Source organism: Leptodactylus fuscus, chromosome 4, assembly GCF_031893055.1.
Source record: "Leptodactylus fuscus isolate aLepFus1 chromosome 4, aLepFus1.hap2, whole genome shotgun sequence".
NCBI classification, from domain to species: domain Eukaryota; kingdom Metazoa; phylum Chordata; class Amphibia; order Anura; family Leptodactylidae; genus Leptodactylus; species Leptodactylus fuscus.
Genome location: NC_134268.1, coordinates 119,270,022 through 119,293,090, shown reverse-complemented (window position 1 = coordinate 119,293,090; position 23,069 = coordinate 119,270,022). Strand labels below are relative to the sequence as shown.

The following is a 23,069-nucleotide window of genomic DNA, read 5'->3' as shown; positions in this document are numbered from 1 at the left end:
CGGTGGTTACATGCGTGACAATGTATATGGCACAGGGAAAGTGGAGATATCTAAGGCTTAGTTCACACATAAATAATGTGTGGCTAATTAGGAAGCATTTTTTGACCTTGGCACACTTTTTGTGGAGCGGTTTTTTGTAAAAACTGCTTCCAGGCAGTTTTCCCATCCTTTAAGAGAATGGGCCGCAAAAAACGCGTCATGTTTTTTACCGCACGGTTTTTTGTAACAAAAAAAAAAAAAGTGACGCGTTTTTTGCCAAAAAGACGCACGGTACAAAACTCTTCCCATTCACTTCTATTGCTTTCTTCAGGCTGAAAACGCCTGAAGAAAGGTCATGTCGCTTCTTTTTCTCTGCTAGCAGAAAAATCTGCTTGCAGAAAAAAAAAAAGCTAGCAGTCTACGTAGACTAACATTGTATGGAGGAGGATTATGACGTGGATTGCGCTGTCAAAATCCTCCTCCATGTCCCCGTGTGAACTAGCCCTAGACTTTTATGGTCTGGAATTTTACATCACTGTAACAACTTTAAAAAGTATAAAGGCTTTTTAACTTCCATGGCCGCAGAGTACACCTAAAGTTAAACTAAGTATAAAAGAGGTATAGGAAATGTACGTAAGATTTCCAGAATTGTACAATACAGTACAGATGTACAATGAATAGTAGTGTTGATTTAGGTTAAATTAAACTGACTCTGACTCTGCATGTAGAGCCTTCCCTAGTTGAAATAATAGTCATCAGCACAAACAGACACAATCGTTTCACCATGTTGGCATTTTTACTGTCTCTTATTCCTGGCACTAAAATAATATAATGAGAAAAACTAACAGTTGAATGGAGTCTGTAAATAATCCGCTGTTTAATCTACAGGATTGGTTTTTGATGAAGCAGCAACATGAAAGTAATTACATGAGAATCATGTGCCTGCTGCCCTTCCTATGACTTATAAATCTGGAATAAAATCTTACCAACACGGAAGCAAAATACTAAAGATTTACCATGCACCTATTGTATTTCCACCTTTTTCTGCTACATCTGAACATGAAATGGGCAGTTTGGAAAGCAGGTTGGAGCAGCTTCAGCTGCCTGTAGTGGAGACTAGACCTGTAGTGAGGAGTTTAACTGATGCGGAGCTCTCTGGTTTCTCCAGTCCTGTATACTCTGAGTAAGGCAGCAGCATGTATTGAGCATTGAGCACGAATGAGTACCGCAGGACTATTAGGTTTGTGGGCCTCCAATGATCATATATGTATCTCTTATACTGTGGATAGGTTATTAATGCTCCTAGTTAAGCCCTGTCAAAGGACAGCCCCAGCATTGGGACAACAGCTTATTAAATGTATACCTGTTAGCAACAAATAAATGGCGAAAGAGGGGTTTCATCCATATGCCTAATAATGCACATGGCAAGCAGTTGTCCTGTATGGAAAAAAAAAATTCCATGCAATTTCTGGGATATTACCTTTCCCAGTAGATCTAGCTGCCTTATAGCAATGTGGTATTGGCTGTTTCTTGATCTTCTGTTTGGATGCATGCTATCGTTATGTCTATATATCTAAGCTCTAAGTTGTAATTCTGTAGTTGTCTGTAATTCAGTGGCTGCTTTGTCCTGAAATCCATGTCTTCCCTGTGACCTTTAAGTTTCTGTGGCCCTCGGCGTTTTCAAACCTCTTGTGGCAAGATCGAACAAGACGCTTCTTTTTTTTTTTTTTTTTCTTTTTTAATTAATTAGCATCGTGCCATACTTTTTGAACATCTTGTAGCTAGCCAGACTCTTTGAACATCTGTCAGTTGTTTCAAGCTTATGGACAATTCACAAATTTTAATCTCCATTTACTTGTTTTTCCTTAAAGGGGTTGTCCAGGCAAAAATGGACAACCCTTTTAATCTTCAAATCAACTGTGGGCACTGGAGAGAAAATAAAAAATACTCTCCTGTCCCTGTTTCCCCGCAGTCCTCCTGCGCATCCTGGTTCTTCTTCTCTGGCGGTGTCTTCCAGAGTTCCGCTGAAGCTGCTGATTGACCTCAGCAGTCACGTGACCACTGTGGCCAATCAGCGAAGGGCCTGCAATGTCAGTACATCACAGCTGGAGCAGAAGAACTGAAACACATCGGAGGACACCGGAACAATGCGGACTGTGGACTATGCTTTTTTTTTTTACTGCCCCTAGCTGATTTAAACTTTAGGCCTATTTCACACGGGTTAGTGACCGCGGATCCTGATATTGACGCCGGAACTAAAATGTGCAGGACTAAAATGCGCCTGCCGCGGCTAGCCGCCTCTGTCGCGGCTTCCAACAGTCGCAGCTTCCAGCTCCGGAGTAGGCCCAAATGAATGGGCGTAGTCCAAATGGATTGTCTTGACGATTTCCACCGTGGCGTCCGCCTGAAGAACCTGAAGAAAGAGCGGCTCGCTTCTTTCTTTCCACAAGTGGGAACAAACCGCTCGTGGAAAAAAGATTGCTATTGCGGTTTTTGAGGTGCATTCCGTGCCAAAGTCCGCCCCCTCTGGACAACCCCTTTAAAGAAACAAAAACAAATAATAAAAAAACAAAACAACAACAAAAACTCAGGAGCCTTCTGCAGGAGAAGAAAGCCAGCATGGAGTATAAAAAACTCTAGGGCAGGGCTAACATTAATTTCACGATTTTGATGGAATTCAGAATTTGGCTTCTTTGAAATGACAAATTAATCTAATCGGTGATTAATCGCTCAGTCCTAGTTGAAACTATATAGGTCCATATTGATTCAGGTCAGTCCAAATTAGCAGAATGCCCCTTTTTGAACTGTCGAGTACACAATAATACAGAGATGAATAACATCAAGTTGTGTGTGTGTGTGTGTGTGTGTGTGTGTGTGTTTTATTTATTTAGTTATTTATTTTTGTTCTTCTCTCTTTTCAAAGCTAACTTCATTGTGTCACATGTATCTCTGCAGAATTACTATGCTATGAAGCGCTTCTTCGGATAAGGGTCTACTTTAATAAGCATAAGTTTTGAAAGGCTTTTTTTTTTTTTTTTTTACATACAGATTTATGCCCAATAAAAAGATCACTGGGAAATTTACTTTGAAGACTACTTTAACAGTAAACGTCTGCCCCCAGTAGTAAAAGCTATTTTTGACTGTATTTCTTTCTAACCTCCATACAGCATGTTCTTTTACACAGGGCCAAATACTCAACATAGCTGCTTAGTATTTTGTGTAGCTGAAAATTGCTTTTATTCAGGGATAACAATGTTAGTTAGTCATTGACTAGCATTGCTTATTGTATGTTTTCTACGATCACATATTTAAGATGATTGGAGCCATGGAGCGTCAAATAAAATGTTACCCTCTGGGAAGAAATATTGTTAACAACTCGTAAGGCCATATGAGTGGACCCTTCCTACATTGCATATTACATCTGACCCATGTGTATGCCTAGCCTTGGAAAAGCTGACTAGATAAGCTGAGCTTCAAAAAGTGGACATGCGACACACTAAAATTAGTCTTCTTTATAGAATCAAATATCTTGCTCCAGAGTGACTTTGACCTTCAGTGTTCTTTGGAAGTGTGAATGATACTTTTTTCTAGAATAGAGGTATACAAGTAGGGTTATAGTTGTATAGCTGCAGCCTATTACTATAGGAACAGTCCTGACACTGTTGTAGTGAATAACTGGACATTTTACATTTTCCGTCAGAACTGAGAGCATAGATCCATATGGCAAAAAAGTTAACTGCACAACCATATTGCACTTTCTGGAAATGAATGTTTTAGTAATGAGAAGTACTGCAGTTTCGCAATATAATTTTTATATCAGTTTCTCATTGTTTTGCAACATTTCTGCTTTCTGCCGTTCAGTATAAAACGTTCATTGTTTACTTTCGAAGGATAAAATTTGTCATGCGGTGCACGGTTTGTTGCAGTGCAGATATCCGTACTGAGCAGTGCATCAGTGTCCACACCATGACCAGTAGTGGTGGCGATCTTCCACTGGAATTAAACCATACAGATCCAGGTCATGACTAGGTTATGAACAGTTAGGTATGATAGTCCTCAGTTCCCTTTTTACAAGGTAATTGTTGGGGATTTTGTGCAAATAAAATCTTGTATTTCTGTATTATGGTGTTATCCAGAGGAAGCATTCCATGTATTTTGTTTGCGTTGGTACTTTTTCAATATCACTTGTGTATATATATTTATTTATTTTTTCATACTCTTACTCTTTCTTTCGGTTCAGGTGCATTTATTCCTGGTGTTCCTGTACAACCAGTCGTTTTGAGATATCCCAACAAAATGGTACGTAATCTTTCTACAAAATAATGCATTTTTTCCTCATTATGGTTCTGTCAGAAATCTGAATGTCATTGCAAATAAAGCTCCATAAATTTGGAAGAATGAGACGTAAGGAGCATAACATGCATATTTGTTTCTATAAAACACACACTAACTTGATGAAAAATTCCCAATCCTCCTATATAAGCCTAACCTTACCATATATAACCTTCGCATTTTGTTGAATGGTTATTGCAGTAAATAAGGTAATTGGTTGGACTGCTGAGCCTGACCTTCAAGTACAGTAGATACAACATGAGCACCTTTCATTGTTTGTGTATTATTATATATACATTACTCCCACAGTCACCTGGTACATGAATCTTTCTCCTGTATAAAGATATTAGACAGCCTTGCGTGTAATGGACAGTACCCCTGTTATACAGTATATGATTAGTTTCACCATCTGTGCGGGCAGTACAATTGATAGAAATCTCTATGGTCTCTGAATCAGTATTTGACTTGAGAAATAAATAAAGTCGTTTGGCTTATGAGACTGTATAAATCCCCTGACTGTAATGCATGTTGTTTACGAAACAAATAGGTACAAAGAGCGAGCTGAAGCCTTTCCCTGGAGCCGGGCTCTTATTACTACACTCATGTTAGCTTCTGTGTAACTCCTTCTCTGCTGGCTCTTCTGTGGTCGCTGTGTATGATAGGATTGTGTGCTGCTCTGTGAAAGTGATTCCTTCTTAATAAATAAGCTCAAGCTCGCTCTTCTGATATTTGCTTTGTAGTGGTTCACACACTGCTTACATAGACAACGCTACAGAAAAATCCCAGTGTCTGTTTATTTCTCATACAGATGGATCCTGTTAGTTCCTTTTCCAGGATCTACCATACAGCATGGGCTTTCAGTGCCTGAAATGGAATCCTCCTATGTCTCTACAGTGCTGGGCACAGGAGCTTACATCCTAGACTGATGCGTCACTTCTTTAGATTGCTTTAGTCTTACCATAAGCTATTTAAACAGCACTGACTTGGTGCCATAATATATTCACTATGTGAAGACAAATGGAAAAATCATGAGATGAAGAAATGCCTCCAATTTATGAGACTTAACAGTGACTGATAGTATAGTGATTCTGCATTTGTCCACTGGAATATGTAAGGCATTTCTGGTGCTTATAGTGCATGAATATTAGTCACTGACGTTGAAATAGTGTGGACTTATAAGCTGCAAGTGATTATATACCAAGTCCTAAAAGTTATAAAGCCTTCACTTGCTCAATTTAAGTTTGTAAATGTTGACACCTTATTGACTCTTGTGTCCTTGTTAGTATTTTGCGTCATGTCCTACTCTGTTCATGAGAACCATACAGTGTCTTATGAAAGTATTCATATCTCTAGAACTTTCAAATTTTGTGACCTTACAATCACAAATGTCAATGTATTTTGGGGCAACACGGCGTCTCAGTGGTTAGCACTGCAGCCTTGCAGCACTGAAGTCCTGGGTTCAAATCCCGGCAGAAGCAACATCTGTAAGGAATTTGTATGTTCTCCCCGTGTTTGCATGGATTTCTTCCCATTCTACAAAGAAAAAAATAAATAAATTGTACATTGTGATCCCTATATTGGGCTCACAAAAAAAGTCAATGTATTTTATTGAGATTTTAAATGATAATCAAACACAAAGAAGCAGATAATTGTGAAGTTCAAGGAAATAAATTGTTTTCAAAATTTTAATCCAATAAAAATCTGAAAAGTGTGACATGCAAAAGTATTAAGCCCCCTGTACTGATATCCCTAAATAAAATCCAGTGCAATCTGTTGACTTCACAAGTCACTTAATTAGTTAAGAGTCCAGTTGTGTGTAATTTAGTCTCATTATAAATACGCCTGTTCTGTGAAGGCCTCAGTGGTTTGTTAACGAACACTAGTGAACAAACTGCATCATGAGGAACAAGGAACTCACTAGACAGGATAAAAGATAAAGTTATGGATAAATTTAAAGCAGGGTTAGGTTCTGAATACATGTCCCAAACTTTCAGTATCCCACAACTATAGGCCTACCAAGACATGGCCATCCACTTAAACAGACACATTGAGCAAGGAGAACACTGGTAAGAGAAGTAGCCAACAGGCCCATGGTCGCTCTGTAGGAGCTGCACAAATCCACAGCTCTGGTGGGGGAATCTGCTCACAGGACAACTATAGGTTGTGCACTCCACAAAACTGGCCTTTATGGAAGAGTGGCAGGAAGAAAACCAAAAGACCTAAAAAGTGCTGATTGCAGTTTGTCACAAGCCAAATAGGGGACACAGCTAACATGTGGAAGAAGGTGCTCTGGTCAGATGAGACCAAAGTTGAACTTTCGCATAATTGCAAAGTGCAATGTGTGGCGGAAAAGTAACACTGCTCATCAGCCTGAACACACCATCTCCACTGTGATACATGGTGGTGGCAGCATCATGCTGTGGGGAGGCTTTTCTTCAGTAGAGACAGGGAAGTTGGTCAGAATTGATGGGAATATGGATGGAGCTAAATAGAAAGTAATTCTGAAAGAAAACCTGTACGAGGTTGCAATAGACTTGAAACTGGGAAGGAGGTTCGCCTTAGCAAGACAGTGATCCTAAACATACAGCCGGCCTACAGTGGAATGGTTTAGATCAAAGAATATTCATATGTTAGATTGGCTCAGTCAAAGCCCGGACCTAAATCCTATTGAGAATCTGTGACGTGAAAATTGCTGTTCACAGATGCTCTCCATCTGAGCTTGAAAGGGTAAAAATCTCAGTCTCTAGATGCACAAAACTGGTAGAGACATTCCCCAAAAGACTTGCAGCTGTAATTGCAGCCAAAGGTGACTTTACAAAGTATTGATTTAGGGGGCAGAATACTTTGGCGCGTCACACTTTTCAGATTTTTATTTGATAAAAATTTTGACAACCATGTATCATTTTTGTTCCGATTCGCAAATATCTGCCACTTTGTGTTGGTCTATCTCTTAAAATCTCAATAAAAGACATTTAAGTGTGTGGTTGTAAGGTGACAAAATGGGGAAAAATTCAAGGGGTGTGAATACTTTTGCAAGGCACTGTAGGAAGCATACTTGACATTGGAGCTTTGGCTGGGAGCCACTTGAAATATATTAGAAAATGACATTATATAAAATAAAAAAATAATAGGGAAATTACTTTATAGTATGAAATGGCAGCAACTCATCAGACCCTGCACTAAGCAGAGTAATAACAATTCTGTAAGTACTGTTCTGTACTTTAGTAAGTACACCACATTCTCGGTGTTGTTTAACCAGCGTCATATACTCACAAAAACGGAACTACAGTCCTAAATCAGGCTAAAACACAACTTTTAATATAAAGTAAAAAGACGGAATAATTCCAAACCCTAATAGGTATGTAAATGCCAAAAATAAAGGGATCAGTATTATAAATATAATGGATAAGCACTATAAAGGACTGCCTTGGTCGATTTAACTCTATCTATCTATCTATCTATCTATCTATCTATCTATCTATCTATCTATCTATCTATCATCTATTATGAATCATACCCTCAAACAGTAATCTATGGTATGTGTGATATAAGATAAATACGCACTCTATACAAGGCATGAAACAGAGTCTATTAGTGACACAGGTAGCATCTACTGTGCCCCCTTAGAGCGTGCAAATCCTGTATTTAGTATATGCAATACATGAACCCAAACATTAGAGTTAAAAACAACTCCATAGTAAATATCCAACACCGTTAGAAAGTTGAATATACACAAAGGCAAATCTGACACTGGACAACAATAATCTGTCCCCAATGCAATATGTGTTTGAAACCCTTCCAATGTATGTAGGGGTATCTCACATGTAGATGGAATACATGGGAATATATATCAAACAGAGCCCTGTATTATGCACACAGGAGTCAGACTGGTAAATAACAAGCCCAAGAAACAGCTGAGACTTACTAGATCTACAGTAGGTCTCTGTGTAGATCTATGTAACAAGGTAGACCAGCAAATAGTCAGTTCTTAGGTCTCTATACCAAGATAGACCGGCATATTTCTAGGTGTCAATGCATTTCCCCCTAGGATATTGGCCCCAGGTTTCAACAGGAGACCCACAAGAATTTAAAAAAAAAAAAAAAATACTACAGGTGAAACATGCCTCGCAGCAAAAACTGTGTTTCCCAGGTCCTGGTGGTGGATCCTGGTACTACAATGTATTCCTTCAACTATTACAGCGGGCCTGTGCTTCTTTGATACTGCCAAAGAACAAACATGCTATAGTAGGAGCATTAAAGAGCTTTTCTGGAGTAAAAATATTGATGACCTGTCTTAAGGATGGGTCATCAACATCAGACGAGAGGTAGGGAGTGCGTCTGACACCTGGAACGCCAATCATTGAGCAGTTGATACACAAGGAATGGAGCGGGAAGCAGACAGCTCTGTTCTCAGTGTAGTGGCCAGAACGGATACACAGATTAGCTCTTTAAATGGGACCTAAATGGCATTGGCTTTTTCTTGTTACAGAGAACAGAGCTATCTGCTTCCTGCTCCATTCTCTGTGTTTCAGCTGCTGAGTATAGATCATCTGTGGAGGTTTTGGATCTCCTAGATGTCATATTAGTGAACTATCTTTAGGATAGGTCATCAATATTTTTATCGTGGTAAAACCCTAATCCGCCCTTTTTATGCCTCCCCTTGTTTTCAGTTAGAGGGAAATAATTTTTAGCAGGATGCAGAAATCCTTTCACTGGCACCTTAGGGGCTCTGCAAATGCGTTGTGGCAATGGAAAATGATTGTGCCCTCCAAAAGCTTAATGGCACTCCTCGCCTTCTGTTCCCTACTGTGGGCCCAAACAGCAGTTTTCATCCACGTATGGAATATTTCTATGCTTGGGAGAAATTGCATAATATATTGTGAGATGCATTTTCTCCTTTAACCCCTTGTGAATATTTAAATTTTAGAGCTACATGAAAATATTACTGAAGAAAAATGAAATGTCTAAATTTCACTTCCGTATTACTTTAATACATGTGAAATGCTTAAAGCGTTAACAATAGTGTTGAGCAAATACTAGATTTGAATACTTCGCTCCCATAGGAATGCATGTTAGCAGTCGGGGCTTAACCCCCTGCTGTTTGGCCACTTACATGCATTCCTATGGGAATGGAGGTATTCGAAACTATTCGTTGAATACTATTTGCTCATCTCTAGTTAACAACCTTCCTAAATGCTGTTTTGAGTTATTTGAAGGGTGTGGTTTTCAAAATGGGGGGGATTTTCTATATATGGGGGGGGGGGGTTCTCGTATACTGACTAGTGTTGAGCGAGTAGTATTCGATCAAATACCTTGCCGGCATAGGAATGCGTGTAATCCGCCGAACACCAAGGGGTTAAACGCTTCGAATATTCGATGCGTTTAACCCCTTGGTGTTCGGCTGATTACATGCATTCTTATGCCAGCAAGGTATTTGATCGAATACTACTCTCTCAACACTAATTGTGACCTTTAAAATCCTCTTCACAACTGAAGTAGTCACTAAAAAATGGTTTTTGGAAACTTATAAATTTGGAAAGTTGCTGATAGACTAGTTAGTCTTCTAACACCCAGAATGAATAGAAGAACAATTAAAAGATAATGCCAATATAAAGCAGAGATATGGTAGATAATATTTACTAACTAATTTTGAATGTAATACATGATACAGCAAAAAAGGGATATCGACATAAATAATAAAGGAAGAATTACTGTATTGGTATCTTATAGAAGCTGAGATTCTCTGTTATATGTTTTTTACAGCTTCTTTGAATTGAGCAACAGCCCACCCACCCATACACAGTCAGAATCTTTGTATAGATATTTCAGCTAGCAATACACAGATCAGGAAGAAAAGTTGATTTCAGTGCATGGTTTCATGGAAAGGAGCCAATATTTGTTAATAAAGTATATTACAATAATTGTTACGGTTACATATCCTGCCAGGTAATCAAAACCTGTTTGAAAGTTAGGCTATATATTAATTATTGTTATATTAGTAAAAATGTGTGTAGATATGTATGTGTATATATTATATACATACACAGTTCTGGTCAAAAGTTTTAGAACACCAAGATTTTTTCCAGGTTTTTTTTTTTAAATATTTGCACAATTACACAAATGTTCTTCGAAATGAAATAAATGAAGAAATAAGTTAGGATAAATAAATATAATGGATTAGCTTTGTTTCAACAAATGAAAGCTACATTCTTGACTCTTCAAAGTATCTACTTCTAGGTGATATACCAGTTTTATGCAAGCATGGCACTCAGATATTATTCATAAATTTCTTCCCAACATTGTTGCATAAGTTCCCATAAACGTGTTGCATGTGTAAGTTACCTTGCTTTCACCCTTGGCTATTGTACATTATATATCGGTGCACACCATAAGCCCAGGAGTAGTGGGATGTGACGTTCCCTTGGGAAGTCCTCTTTATGGTGTTTTCTATGTAGTCTTTAGACCAATCTCCAGCTCTTATTGCATCCAAAAGAAAAGTAGTCCTTATGGATGAAGAGGATAGACCTCCATTACGGTTTTCCTTTTCACTGTGATAGCCTTTGAGAGCTGTGGAATGAGATCAATAGAACAACTATAACTGGACAATTGCCCCATTGCCCAATGTCTTTCACATGCTTTCTCCTAGTTTGCGTCAACACTGCCACTCCAGACTTGGGATGTGACATTCAATTTCATGTGCAGTACAGAATGGATTACTAGGTGCCATTCTCCCAGTCAGACGATCTGCCTATGCAGAGGTTCACCTTTGTGCATCTCTTGTTGTCATTCCATCTGTCCTAGTTCTCCTTACCACCAGATCATGCAATGTTGTACAGTGCTGACATCTCGGCCTATGCACGTAGCAATCTGCTAAAGTGATAAGCCACGATCTCTCAGATCAAGTATTCTGTTTGTGACAAGTGACGATAACTGGCACATTGACAAACAGGAGGCATTGCAATAATCCAACACCACTTGATATGATTTTTGAGGTTATACTGTATGTGGCTTAAAGAGGACCTTTCACCTCCTGGGGCACATGCGATGTAATACACCACTAGAAAGCCTACAATACGCCGAATTCAGTGCACTATCTGTTTTCCCATTCTGTGCCCCCGCTGAAGAGCTATCAGGGCTGTTACCGTAGCTTTTCAGTGTCAGAAGAGCATTTTTGACAGTCTGTCAGGAATGCCCCTCCTCACAGTAACGTCTATTGCGCTGTACTATGCAAGGGGGCGTTCCTTACCCCTAGTGATGATGCTGAGTGGTGAGGAACGCACCCCCCCCCCCAGTGTTACCTATGGACGAGCACTGTCAGGAGTAGAGGAACGCCCCCCTCTCACTCTACAGCGCAATAGCGCTGAATTGATATTTTGCAGATCTTAGGTGATACCTGCTACTTCCATGATTCCATGATTTGATATTTTTAACAAATTAGAAACTTGTATTTGTATAAGGGCATTATAATTTCTTTATATGATCTTTTTTTTTTTTTAATTATATTTATTGTCATTTTAATCTTAGGACACGATTACCTGGACATGGCAAGGACCTGGAGCGTAAGTGTTTTTTCCTTTTACTTTGAAAACCTGTAAATGAATTCTGAGTAGATTTATAGTAGAAATTCCTACACAACATACCTGCCCAGTGTTGAGATCCTAGTGTATAATCGTGGATTGCCAGGGGTTGCACCATTTTATTTGTTTGTTTCTATTTATTTTTTTTTAGGATGGATATACTGTACTATACTTTATGTCAGTTCCACAACTATGTAGAAATCGAGGTAAGTAAGGTGATTCTGAAATAGCTGTGAATGCTTATACATTTCTTTTATATGTGTGTACAGTAAGCCTGTTGTGTAGTGTTAGGATTCATACAGCTTATATTTTATTTATGAAAATGTTGCTGCTTTTTGGGAGGAGAGTATTAGCTGAAGCTATATGTTTTGAGGACATGCATGTTGCTCAGAAGTTACAATATGCTATTTTGATAGTCTAGCCCACATTATTAATGACTTGCAGACATACAGAATTGGACCACCTTACCAAGTGAACCCATTTTTGCCTTATTCTAAACTGACAAAGTAGAAATCATCATGAGGTTTTACTTGCCAGAATATGTTTACCTGTGGACATTATATCACCGTTCACATATAAAATTGCTCTAAATTAATAGTTGAGTAATTTATATAAATACATTGTAATGCTTATCTTACCCTGATCCTGCGGTACAGTCTGCACTGTAGTCCTGAGCTGCCTTCACAATTCTGCCCCTTCAGAGCTGCAATCCCAGAGCATGCCCTTGTTCTGATAACTTAAATTCTGAACAATAGATGCTGCATAGCAGTTTTATCCTTCCAGTGTCTTAGGATTCGCGTGAGACTTGTGGGCCCCTTGCAGATGACCCCACAAATGTTAACAGCTAGATATGCTATTCTACCCAGACTGCCCCAGGAAGGTTGTAATCATTACTAGAATCATTACTTGGTACTAGAGACAGAATAATAAACCACTAATGGTGAACTCTAGTGTAAGAGCCATACCACTTATTCATATCTTGGCTATAGATGAACATAGAAAGTGTTTTGTTTTTTTTTGTTTTTTTTTTAAATCTAGTGTTGGTTGAGTCCTTGACATAATAAAATCGCTTAAATTCAGTTGACATCTCGTCAGTGATGCCTATTTTTTTCTTTTTTTTTTTTTTTTTTTTTTTAATTAATGTCTCTTTGGATTATGAGACCTTGCCTAAAATACCATTAACTGACATTTAATAACTCTCAAACAGCAGGGAATCGCTCTTATATATTTCTTCATATGTGTATTTGGTTGCCTGTTGTATCTTGTAGTTTCTTCCCATCTATACTCCATCTGAAGAAGAGAAGAGTAACCCTGCTCTGTATGCAAACAACGTCAGACATGTAATGGCCAAGTATGTACCACAAAGTTTTTCTATCTTATTTTTGTTTCCTGTTCACGTTTTTAGTAGTTAATATTATATTTATTATACTCAAAAGCATCACTACTTTTGGATTTATAGAAGCAGAGTCTGTTTCTCTCAGGAAATGTACACTAATGCGACTTGAGTATTCCATGTTGAAAATTATTACTGCCCATATGTAGGAATATTTTACAAAACTGCATACATATCCAGAAAAATAAACTTTAGATTATTATCAGTTTGGTAAGTATAAATTGCTTCCATGCGACATACATAGGCAATCTTGGAAGTAAATAGATGGACTCCATATTTAGGGTGACCTTTGTTATTGATCGTCTTAGATATGGAGCACTGGACTACACTATCAGAGGGGTCAGCTTTGCATCTCAATGTCATAGCTGGGTTGTGAGCAATGACCACCTGATGGTACACTTATATAGCCTTTTACTGTGAAGGGGGGTGTTCCCCACTGCCCTGTGATGTGAGGCTCAGAAAGTGCAGTGATACCAGTAGAATAAGGGCAGATACCTACAAAACCCTTCTTTTTTGTAGCTTGAGCTACACGAGGGCTTATTTATTGGAAGATAAGTGTATTTTCTAGTGGCGTCTTTTAATTCCTTATATAATGTTTTACTAAACAGTAATTTTTTGTGGGGGTTGAGTGCAGTAAAAATGATGTGTTTTTTAAAATCCTGGTCAGTGCAATTACTGAGATAACAAATTCTTATAGCTTCATTTTTATGACTTGAAGAACATGAAAAAAAAATAAAAAGTTGCTGTGAAGAATTCTATATCCGATATTAACTTTTTTAAGAGGAAAGAAATGTCCATAAACTTTAAAGTTGTATGAAGCAGCTCAACAACCATTGTACATAATTTGCAGTAAAGATTTTTTTTATATAAATAGTAGGTAAAATACAGCAAACTTATTCCTTAACTGCTGTGCCATGTACTGGTTACAGGTCTGCCTTCATGGTCAGTTTTCTAGTTTCCAGGCTAATGCTGTCCATGGTGCTGAAGCTAGACTAATATGTCCAGGGTGGGGGAGGGGGCTGACTACTACCTGTCTGAATACAGTTTACAAATTGAAAATACGTTACAATTTATTATACTAGTCTGAAAACTAGGATGAAACCACCAAAAACAACTATTCACTTTGTAGTGTCTTGCATGTTTCACAATCTGATAACAAAAGATGTTGCAATTTTTTCCCTTTAGATTTGTTGAAATAAAATGTACTTACAGAAAGGTTACACCTTAAAATCGTTGTGTACATTTATCCCATTAATATTATAAATGTGAAAGTTTGTGAGTTTGGATGTTTGTGGGTTTGGATGTTTGTTAGTCAATCACGCAAAACCCGCTTGACCGATTTGGCTGAAAGTTTCCACAAACATAGTTAATACACTTGATTGCGCAATAGGCTACTTTTCGTCACAATAGCGCACATACGTTTGTGCCAGGACCCCCACAAAACCCAAACTCACACCACTATCTCTGCAATCTCACACACTTTGGACCATAGCAAGCCACAAAATTCGTATTGCCCTCTTCAGCCTAGCCCCTAACCCCACACAATCACATTCACATATACTTTACCACTTTGCCCCTCACCTTAACGATACTCCAGGAGGCGCTCTTTAACGCTCTGGAGCAGCCATGTTTGCCAACCCCCACCGCTCTGACAATCCGCGACACCGCCCACCCATGTCAATACCCCTAGGAGGTCTAATAAATGCAAAAAAAAAGTTTTAAAAAAGTAAAAAAAATATATATAAAAAAAAAAAGATAAAAGATTCAAATCACCCCCCTTTCCCTAGAACACATATAAAAGTAGTTAAAAACTGTGAAACACATACATGTTAGGTATCCCCGCATCCAAAATTGCCCGCTCTACAAAGCTATACAAATATTTTTCCTGTTCGCTAAACGCCGTAGCGGGAAAAATGGTCAAAAGTGCCAAACCGCCGTTTTTTCACTGTTTTGATTCTGATAAAAATTTGAATAAAAAGTGATCAAAGCAATAACATTTCCCGAAAATGGTAGAACTACAAAGTACACCCGGTCCTGAAAAAAAAGACGCCCTATACATCCCCGTACACGCACATATAAAAAAGTTACGGCTGTCGGTATATGGCGACTTTTCAAAAAAAAAAAAAAAATTTAACACAGTTTTGGATTTGTTTTCAAGGGGTCAAAATGTAAATAAAACCATATAAATTTGGTATCCCCGGAATCGTAACGAAACACAGAATACAGGGGACATGTCATTTTGGTTGCACAGTGAACGCCGTAAAATCAAAGCCCGTAAGAAAGTTGCAGAAATGCATTTTTTCTTGAAATCCACCCCATTTTGAATTTTTTCTCTGCTTCCCAGTACATTATATAGAATAAATAATGGTGGCATCATGAAGAAAAATTTGTCCCAGGAAAAATTAAGACCTCATATGGCTCTGGGAGCGGAGAAATAAAAAAAGTTATGGGGTTTAGAAGGAGGGGAGTCAAAAACGAAAATCAAAAAATGCCATCGGTGGGAAAGGGTTAACTTCAAATACTTCTGTCCCAAAGTCACTATGTAAAGTTTCTCACAACACCGTATAGCAGCTCAAATACAAGTTAACTTCAACACAAAAGTCTCACGTATATTCTGAATTACAGCAAAAACAGGATACAAAGTTACATTTCATATCCCATACCTTATACACAGTACGAAAACCTTACCCGCGCCTGTATTCACCCACTTCTACAATCACCGCAGACGAAGTCGCGGGTACCAGCTAGTACTTTCATATATCAGCTGATTAAGGTTTCTATTTCTTTATCTTCCAGAGCCTTGGGTGTGTCTGTCACAGACTATACATTTGAAGACTGCCAGTTGGCTTTAGCTGAAGGACAGCTGCATCTCCCACCAGATACATCTCTTCTGGAATTTGCAAGACTTGTTAGAAGTTTGGGGTAGGTCACATATATTTACATCAATGTACACAATAGTGTGTGCCATAAAAAAATAGAACACAGTTTCCCTTGTGTGGTTACTTTGTTGCATACTTGCCCATTACTGAAGATCCTGTAATTGGTTAATGACAGTAGCTGTGTAACACACCAGTTCAGGAACACCTTCTGAAACACCTCACTTATTCCAGACATGAATCTCAGTTTGATCTTTCAGCCCAGTCTATGTCTAGGGATTACAGTAGTTTCATAACTGTACTTTCTGTGTAGGCTAACAACACAAAAAGCATAGCCGTAAAAAACGGGAATGAAAAAATACATTACCAAGTGTAATCCCAATGAATAGAACCTATAATAAGACGTATCTATACCAAAAACAAGAGCTACAGGAAAGGGGGGTTGGTATACCGATACTCAAAGTTGAAATCATGAAATACCATGATACATAATTTATAACAAAATCTTGAAGTTTATTAATCCAATAAAATTACATGTAAGACAAACAATCGCAAAAGGATGTAGATGATAAAGTAAATGTACAATTGGAGAGGAGCGGAACAACACTTATGTAACCCCAAAAGTCAAATCCTCCAAGGATATAAGTGTAATATCAATGTTGAAAAGTCAATAGTAGTCACACTGAAATAGTAATTATTCACTAAGGTAACCTCAAATCGTTGAGGAGATAACTCCATACATTACACCGGTAAGTAAAATGCTGCAGCATATATTACACAAGTATCTAACGCTTACCCATAGTAAAGTAGTGTAAATGGAGGATGGGGGAAGCACGGATGGCCGCCGGCTCTCACCCTATGAGCCTTTCGGCGTCTGCCTTCGTCTGGGGGTGTGGTTGTGCAGTAAAGGGCGTATATTTGTAGCTGGATGGGTGCCGAAATTAGCCAATAAAAATCAGAGGATCCCAAACCCCGTGCTTCCCCCATCCTCTATTCACACTACTTTACTATGGGTAAGCGTTAGATACTTGTGTAATATATGCTGCAGCATTTTACTTACCGGTGTAATGTATGGAGTTATCATCTCCTCAACGATTTCAGGTTACCTTAGTGAATAATTACTATTTCAGTGTAACTACTATTGACTTTTCAACATTGATATTACACTATCCTTGGAGGATTTGACTTTTGGGGTTGCATAAGTGTTGTTCCGCCGCTCTCCAATTGTACATTTACTGTATCATCTACATCCTTTTGCGATTTTGTCTTACATATGTTTTTATTGGATTAATAAACTTCAAGATTTTGTTATAAATTATGTATTATGGTATTTCATGATTTCAGCTTTGAGTATCGGTATACCAACCCCCATTTATGTGTAGGCTGCATAGACTTTCATAGAGATGAGTGCGGTGTTTGATATTTCACCCCCATCTTGGTCATAAAAACGGCACTGAAGATCAATTAAATGTGCATACATACTGTGCTAACACTTTCATCAAAGAATATTGCATTCTCTGTCATCATATATGAGGCTTGTTTCATGAAGTCACTGTATAATGCCTGTATGAAATTTTTGAGTGATATTACCTATTATTCTTTGTTTAAACACCCGTTGGATTGAACCAAACTTCACTGGACATGCTGTGTTGCAGTGTGTCTAAATGATTGTCTATAACTACATCCACTAGTCAATTGAAAAAACCCGACATGCTTCTTACCTCCTCCTGACACTCTGGTACATCTGTCATTTGTATGGTTTCAGATTTCAGTACACCTCATTGAAATAATTTTCATATTGTATTCAGTTTCTATTTTTAGACTTATTATAATTGGTTTGGGATAGGTGTCATAGCGAGTTGTTGTGCTTATTATTTTTTTTTTATATATAAGATAACAAGCCATTGATTCTATGTTACACCCTTTGGGTAACAAATACTGTTTTACTGTAAGGAACTTGTGTTAATTTATATGGCCCGATGAGCATTATCCTGTACAAACCATACAAGGAAAACTGTGTTTTGTGATCCGTCCTGTATTTGTAATGCAGGTATTACAGATTGCCTTCTTTTGTATGTACTGCATAAGATATATGACTTTAGCTTGCTTTAAGTCCTGTGGCAACTGTACATTAGTGCTGTCCCTAATAGGGTACTATATAAGTACAAGCTTAAAAGGAGTCAATGAGCAGTAAATTTGTTATACCTTATATACTTTGTAGTCATGTTTCTGTAGTTTCTAAATCTACCTCTGTTATTCTGTTTACAGCCCCATTTTCATGTAAATTTCTGTTTCACTCTTATTTTACTGGGGGACACAGTACCATAGGTTATAGACCTGGCCACTAGGAGGCTGACACTAGGAGTAACAATGTTCTTTGTACGTGGGAGTGGGGTCACCAGCATTCCAGCAGCCGATGCAGCGAGTGGGGACTGGGTGAATGGCGAGGCACTCTCTGCAGAGTGTTGCGCCCTCAGGGAGGTCTTATTAGTGTGGAGTACACACTGAAGACCTCCCTGCACCTTAAAGAAAAATGAAAACAATGTAAAACGAAAAAACCTGAGGCCGGTCATATCTGCCTCCTGCTGACACTAGGTTAAAACTGACTAGCACAGAATGTAGCCAAGAAGCGGAGCTGACTTCTTTTGATATTCCTGGTGTCAGCCTCTTAGTGGATCTATATATATATATATATATATCCCATGGTGCTGTGTTCCCCAGTGAATACAACAAAAAATGGAATTTACGGTGGTTAAAAAATGGGGTTTTGTATTTATGTACAAATGAAGAGAAAAGTACCTTACCCAGGAATCAAGAGCTAAAAATAAAGCCCAGGTAAGCTAAGACAAGCCCCAAAGTACTTTTTCCCCCTTATTTGCTCATGAATAAAATTGTGCCACGAAGTGCAGAGTTTTCCACTTTTGAGAAAGGGGTAATTGTCGGGTACCAAAGAAATGGTCAATCCTTAAGGGACATAGCAAGCGAAATGAATTACCCCAAATCAACAGTGGTCTATATGATTACGAAGTGGAAGGTGAACGGTGATTGTCGAAATGTGCCCAGAGTCGGCAGACCCCGAATCTAGGAGACAGAGACCGACAGGTGCTGGCCAGGGAAATTCGGAAGAACCGCACCCAACAGATAGCTCACATACACCAGGAGTTTCAACAGGCATCCAGGAGTATTGTGTCGATCAATACCATCCATAATGAAGCATCTGCTGGGTTCTACCAACTATTGAATATGAATAAATTTTCTTTTTCTATTCTACCACAGGTGTCCAAATACTTATTGGTAGACTGTGTATAACCAATTTACTCCTGACAGACTCCCTTTTAAGAGACAAAATAGAGGATCAACTAAAGAGCTTATTGTTTCCTTATTCTAATTGTAATTGTTTGCTTTTCTATAGCTTAAAACCAGAGAAGCTTGAAAAGGAATTGAAACAGTTCTCGGAAAGTGCTAAAAAAAGAAATGGAGAAAGAATAAACTTAAAGGAATTTGCAGAGTACTTATCTGTTCCAGTAACAGAGAAATTAGAAGACCTATTTGCCTTATTTGATGAGGTTTGTTTTTCCATCTCCCTTTATAAGATACTAGCAGGAGGACCCAGCTTCGCACGGGTATATTTAATTTTTGGTTTGTGTAGTGGCCCCATAAGAATTGTCCAATTTTGCACTGGTGTATTTTGTATATCATTTGTGTGTGTGTCCATTAGCGTCATGTGATCATGTGTATCTCATTTCGAATACCAGTGAAAAACCTGCGATCGCATGTTATGGAGACCTGGAGTAAAGCTGTGTGTATGTGACCTTGTGTAATAGTGTCATTCAAAGCGCCCTGTCCCTTTAAGGCTGACATAAAGTAGTGAAGAAAGATAGCTGGGTTGCTATGGAAACATGTAATAAAACTCTAATATGTGGTACTCTGTTAAGAGCCATGTATGTAATCCTCCAGTGTGTGGTACTGTGTGCTGACACACGTATTTATTCCACTGGCATGTGGTACTGTGTGGAGTGGTGCGTATCTAATCCTCCAGCATGTGGTACTGTGTGCAGATGCGTGTATCTAATCCTCCAGCATATGGTTATGGTACTGTGTGCTGACATGCGTATCTAATCCTCTGGCGTGTGGTACTGTGTGCAGACGCATGTATCTAACCCTTCTCATGTGGTATTGTGTGCAGTAGTGTGTACCAAACCCTCCGCCGTGTGGTATTGTGTGCAGTGGAGCGTATCTAATCCTCCATTGTTTGGTATTGTGTAAAGACGTGCATATCTAATCCTCCAGCGTGTGGAACTGTGTGCAGGCGCGCGTATCTAATCCTGCGGCATGTGTAACTGTGTATAAACACATGTATCTAATCCTCTGACATGTGGAACTGTGTGCAGACGCACATATCGAATCCTCGGTCGTGTGGTACTTTGTGCAGATGCACGTATCTAATCCTCCCCATGTGGTATTGTGTGAAGAGGTGCGTATCTAATCCTACGGCATGTGGTACTGTGTGCAGACGCGTATATCTAATCCTCTGCCATGTAGAACTGTGTGCAGACGCACATATCTAATCCTCCCCTGTGTGGTATTGTGTGAAGAGGCGCGTATTTAATCCTCTGCTGTGTGTAACCGTGTGTAAATGCTCATATCTAATTCTACGGCATGTAGTACTGAGTGCAGACGGGTGTATCTAATCCTATGGTGTGTACAACTGTGTGCAGACGCGTGTATCTAATCCTTCGGCATGTGGAACTGTGTGCAGACAAATGTATCTAATCCTTCAATGTGTGAAACTGTGTGCAGACGTGTGTATCTAATCCTCTGGCGTGTGATATTGTGTGTTGATCTGTGTATCTAATCCTCTGATGCGTGTATCTCAGTTTGGATATCAGTGTTGTATTGTGCATGTGGAGTGACCATGTGTATTGCAGTTGGAATATGAGTGAAAGACTAGCAGGTTTGTATTGGCTAAGGGGGGTGGAGCATTGTGTTTGGAAAGCTGTATCTCAGCAACGGTACTTCCGAGCGAGTTGGGGTCTTGTCTTAAACCTTCCCGTATACCTGAAGTATCTCTGTACCAAATTTGGTGAAGATCGGTCCAGTCGTTTGGTCGCGCAGTCAGACAAGAATTCATTTTTATAAGATAGAGAGATATTTCATAATGGTATGTAAATCTAATCTAGTCTACGGTAACTTATACACCGAGCAATGAATTAGAAAGGTATATAAGTTATATAGCTGCTCTCACTGTTTTAGTCTGCAGTATCTTCTACTTAACCTGGGAACAAACAGCCTTGTCACAATCCTTCAGAGAGCAAAAGTGTTAGGCTTCTAGGGATCTGCTTTGACTTTTAGTTAAAACTAAGTTGGTGGGACTTGACTAAATTGATAATGTGACACACTCTTTTTACCTATTGCACACAGGGCACAGACTGTAAGATTCTGATGTAGTCAGTTTTCTTAGTCGGTCACAGTACTGCAAGGAGAAGAGGGGCATGTTAAAAATCTATAGAGAAGGTTTCTTTAAATATTTCTCACAAAAATGCACAAATAATTTTTTAGGCCCCTGTTGCAGCAAGATAGATTAGAAGTTCAGTTTGACGTAAGGTAAGCGTTATCTAAAGTAATCAAAGGCCTCCTTAGACCTCTGTACAAGCAGCAACAGAGTGGGGTGCTCCTCCCCAAGTGACTGGGCACTGTGAGCTTAGCACTTCGTAGCAGTGAGGTGGTGCCTGTGCATCGCTATTCCTAGTGCCTACTGATATTGTTACGTGGCCGCTGGTTTAGTGGTGAAGGCATCAGAGGCACGTTACTAATCTTTAGTTTCTCTGTTGATTACCACTGTATGGGAGCAGTGATGGGGCCAATATTCTGGAGGAAGGAGGGTATATTTAAGAGGGATATCCAGCTTTCTAATATGCCTATCCTTGCATATTACATCTGCGGGGGTCTAACAGTTAGCAAATCATCTGTTCAGAGTGTGGCAATGCTGTTAACACACTGGGAGCCTCGCTGTTCATTTGCCATACAATGTGTAGAGTTTAGGTATGGCAGCTGTTCATACCGTAGAGTGGATAAGCAGCGCAGTTCCATTAATGTTAATAACAGCGGTTGCCATGCTGTCCCATATCTGCTAATCTGCTGGGATTCTAGCTGTCAGACGCCTACAGATATAATAGGAACTCCACAGATGTAATATAAATGGTCTATCCTAATGATTGGACATCAGTATTACAATGCTGGATAACCCATTTATTACTCCGGGGTATATTTTGTATCCAGGGGACAGGAAACCCTATGGGCGACAGGAGGGAAATGAGGAGCTCCAAAGGATGGTATGCCTATGTGTTAAAGGGTGCATGGTCTGAAATTTATCTCGTTCTAAGCTTTGGTATTTTTTCTGGCATACTGCACATACAGCTGGGTGAGGATGCACAGCCATAATACAGACACTCAGTTACTTTGGTGATACTCATCTGTGGCAGCACGAAGTATAGAATGAATAATCAAATAGTAATAGAGATTCCAGCTCTCATTTTGCCTGAGTCCCTTGCAAAACAAAAGTTCCCTCTACATTTATGGAACCATGCTTTTATACGGAACAAGTTAATAAGTAATAAGAAAGAAATGTTTTGGGCGGTTGAATAGTTTGAAGTCTTTGGGATGTCAATAAACCCTACAGAATTGATAGGCTACTGTTGTAGAGTAGCTATACTTGCTCATTTTGAACAATTAGCGTCTAATGGTAGATAATGGCCGGACAGTAAAGGATAAATAAGTAAAGTTAATGAAGTTTGCTAGTTTTAAAACCGAGCTGGTCACATTGAAAATGCAATCTATTCCATGAGTGTTATATTGTAGAGTAGTGGAAGCTGCTCTCTCTATTCATGGGAGTCCAGTGGGTGGTCCTACTCA

The 23,069-nt window shown here is 39.0% G+C and overlaps 1 protein-coding gene across 1 annotated transcript in view; it reads left to right on the top strand.

Annotated features, from left to right (window-relative positions):
- The window catches only part of LPCAT1 (lysophosphatidylcholine acyltransferase 1), a 98,371-nt gene that overhangs the window by 67,862 nt on the left and 7,440 nt on the right, over window positions 1–23,069 (top strand). The window contains exons 6-11 of the mRNA XM_075271015.1: window positions 4,220–4,278; window positions 11,836–11,870; window positions 12,040–12,094; window positions 13,157–13,239; window positions 16,078–16,203; window positions 19,570–19,723. Coding sequence (XP_075127116.1) covers window positions 4,220–4,278; window positions 11,836–11,870; window positions 12,040–12,094; window positions 13,157–13,239; window positions 16,078–16,203; window positions 19,570–19,723 — 512 coding nt within the window. The remainder of the gene's footprint in view (window positions 1–4,219; window positions 4,279–11,835; window positions 11,871–12,039; window positions 12,095–13,156; window positions 13,240–16,077; window positions 16,204–19,569; window positions 19,724–23,069) is intronic.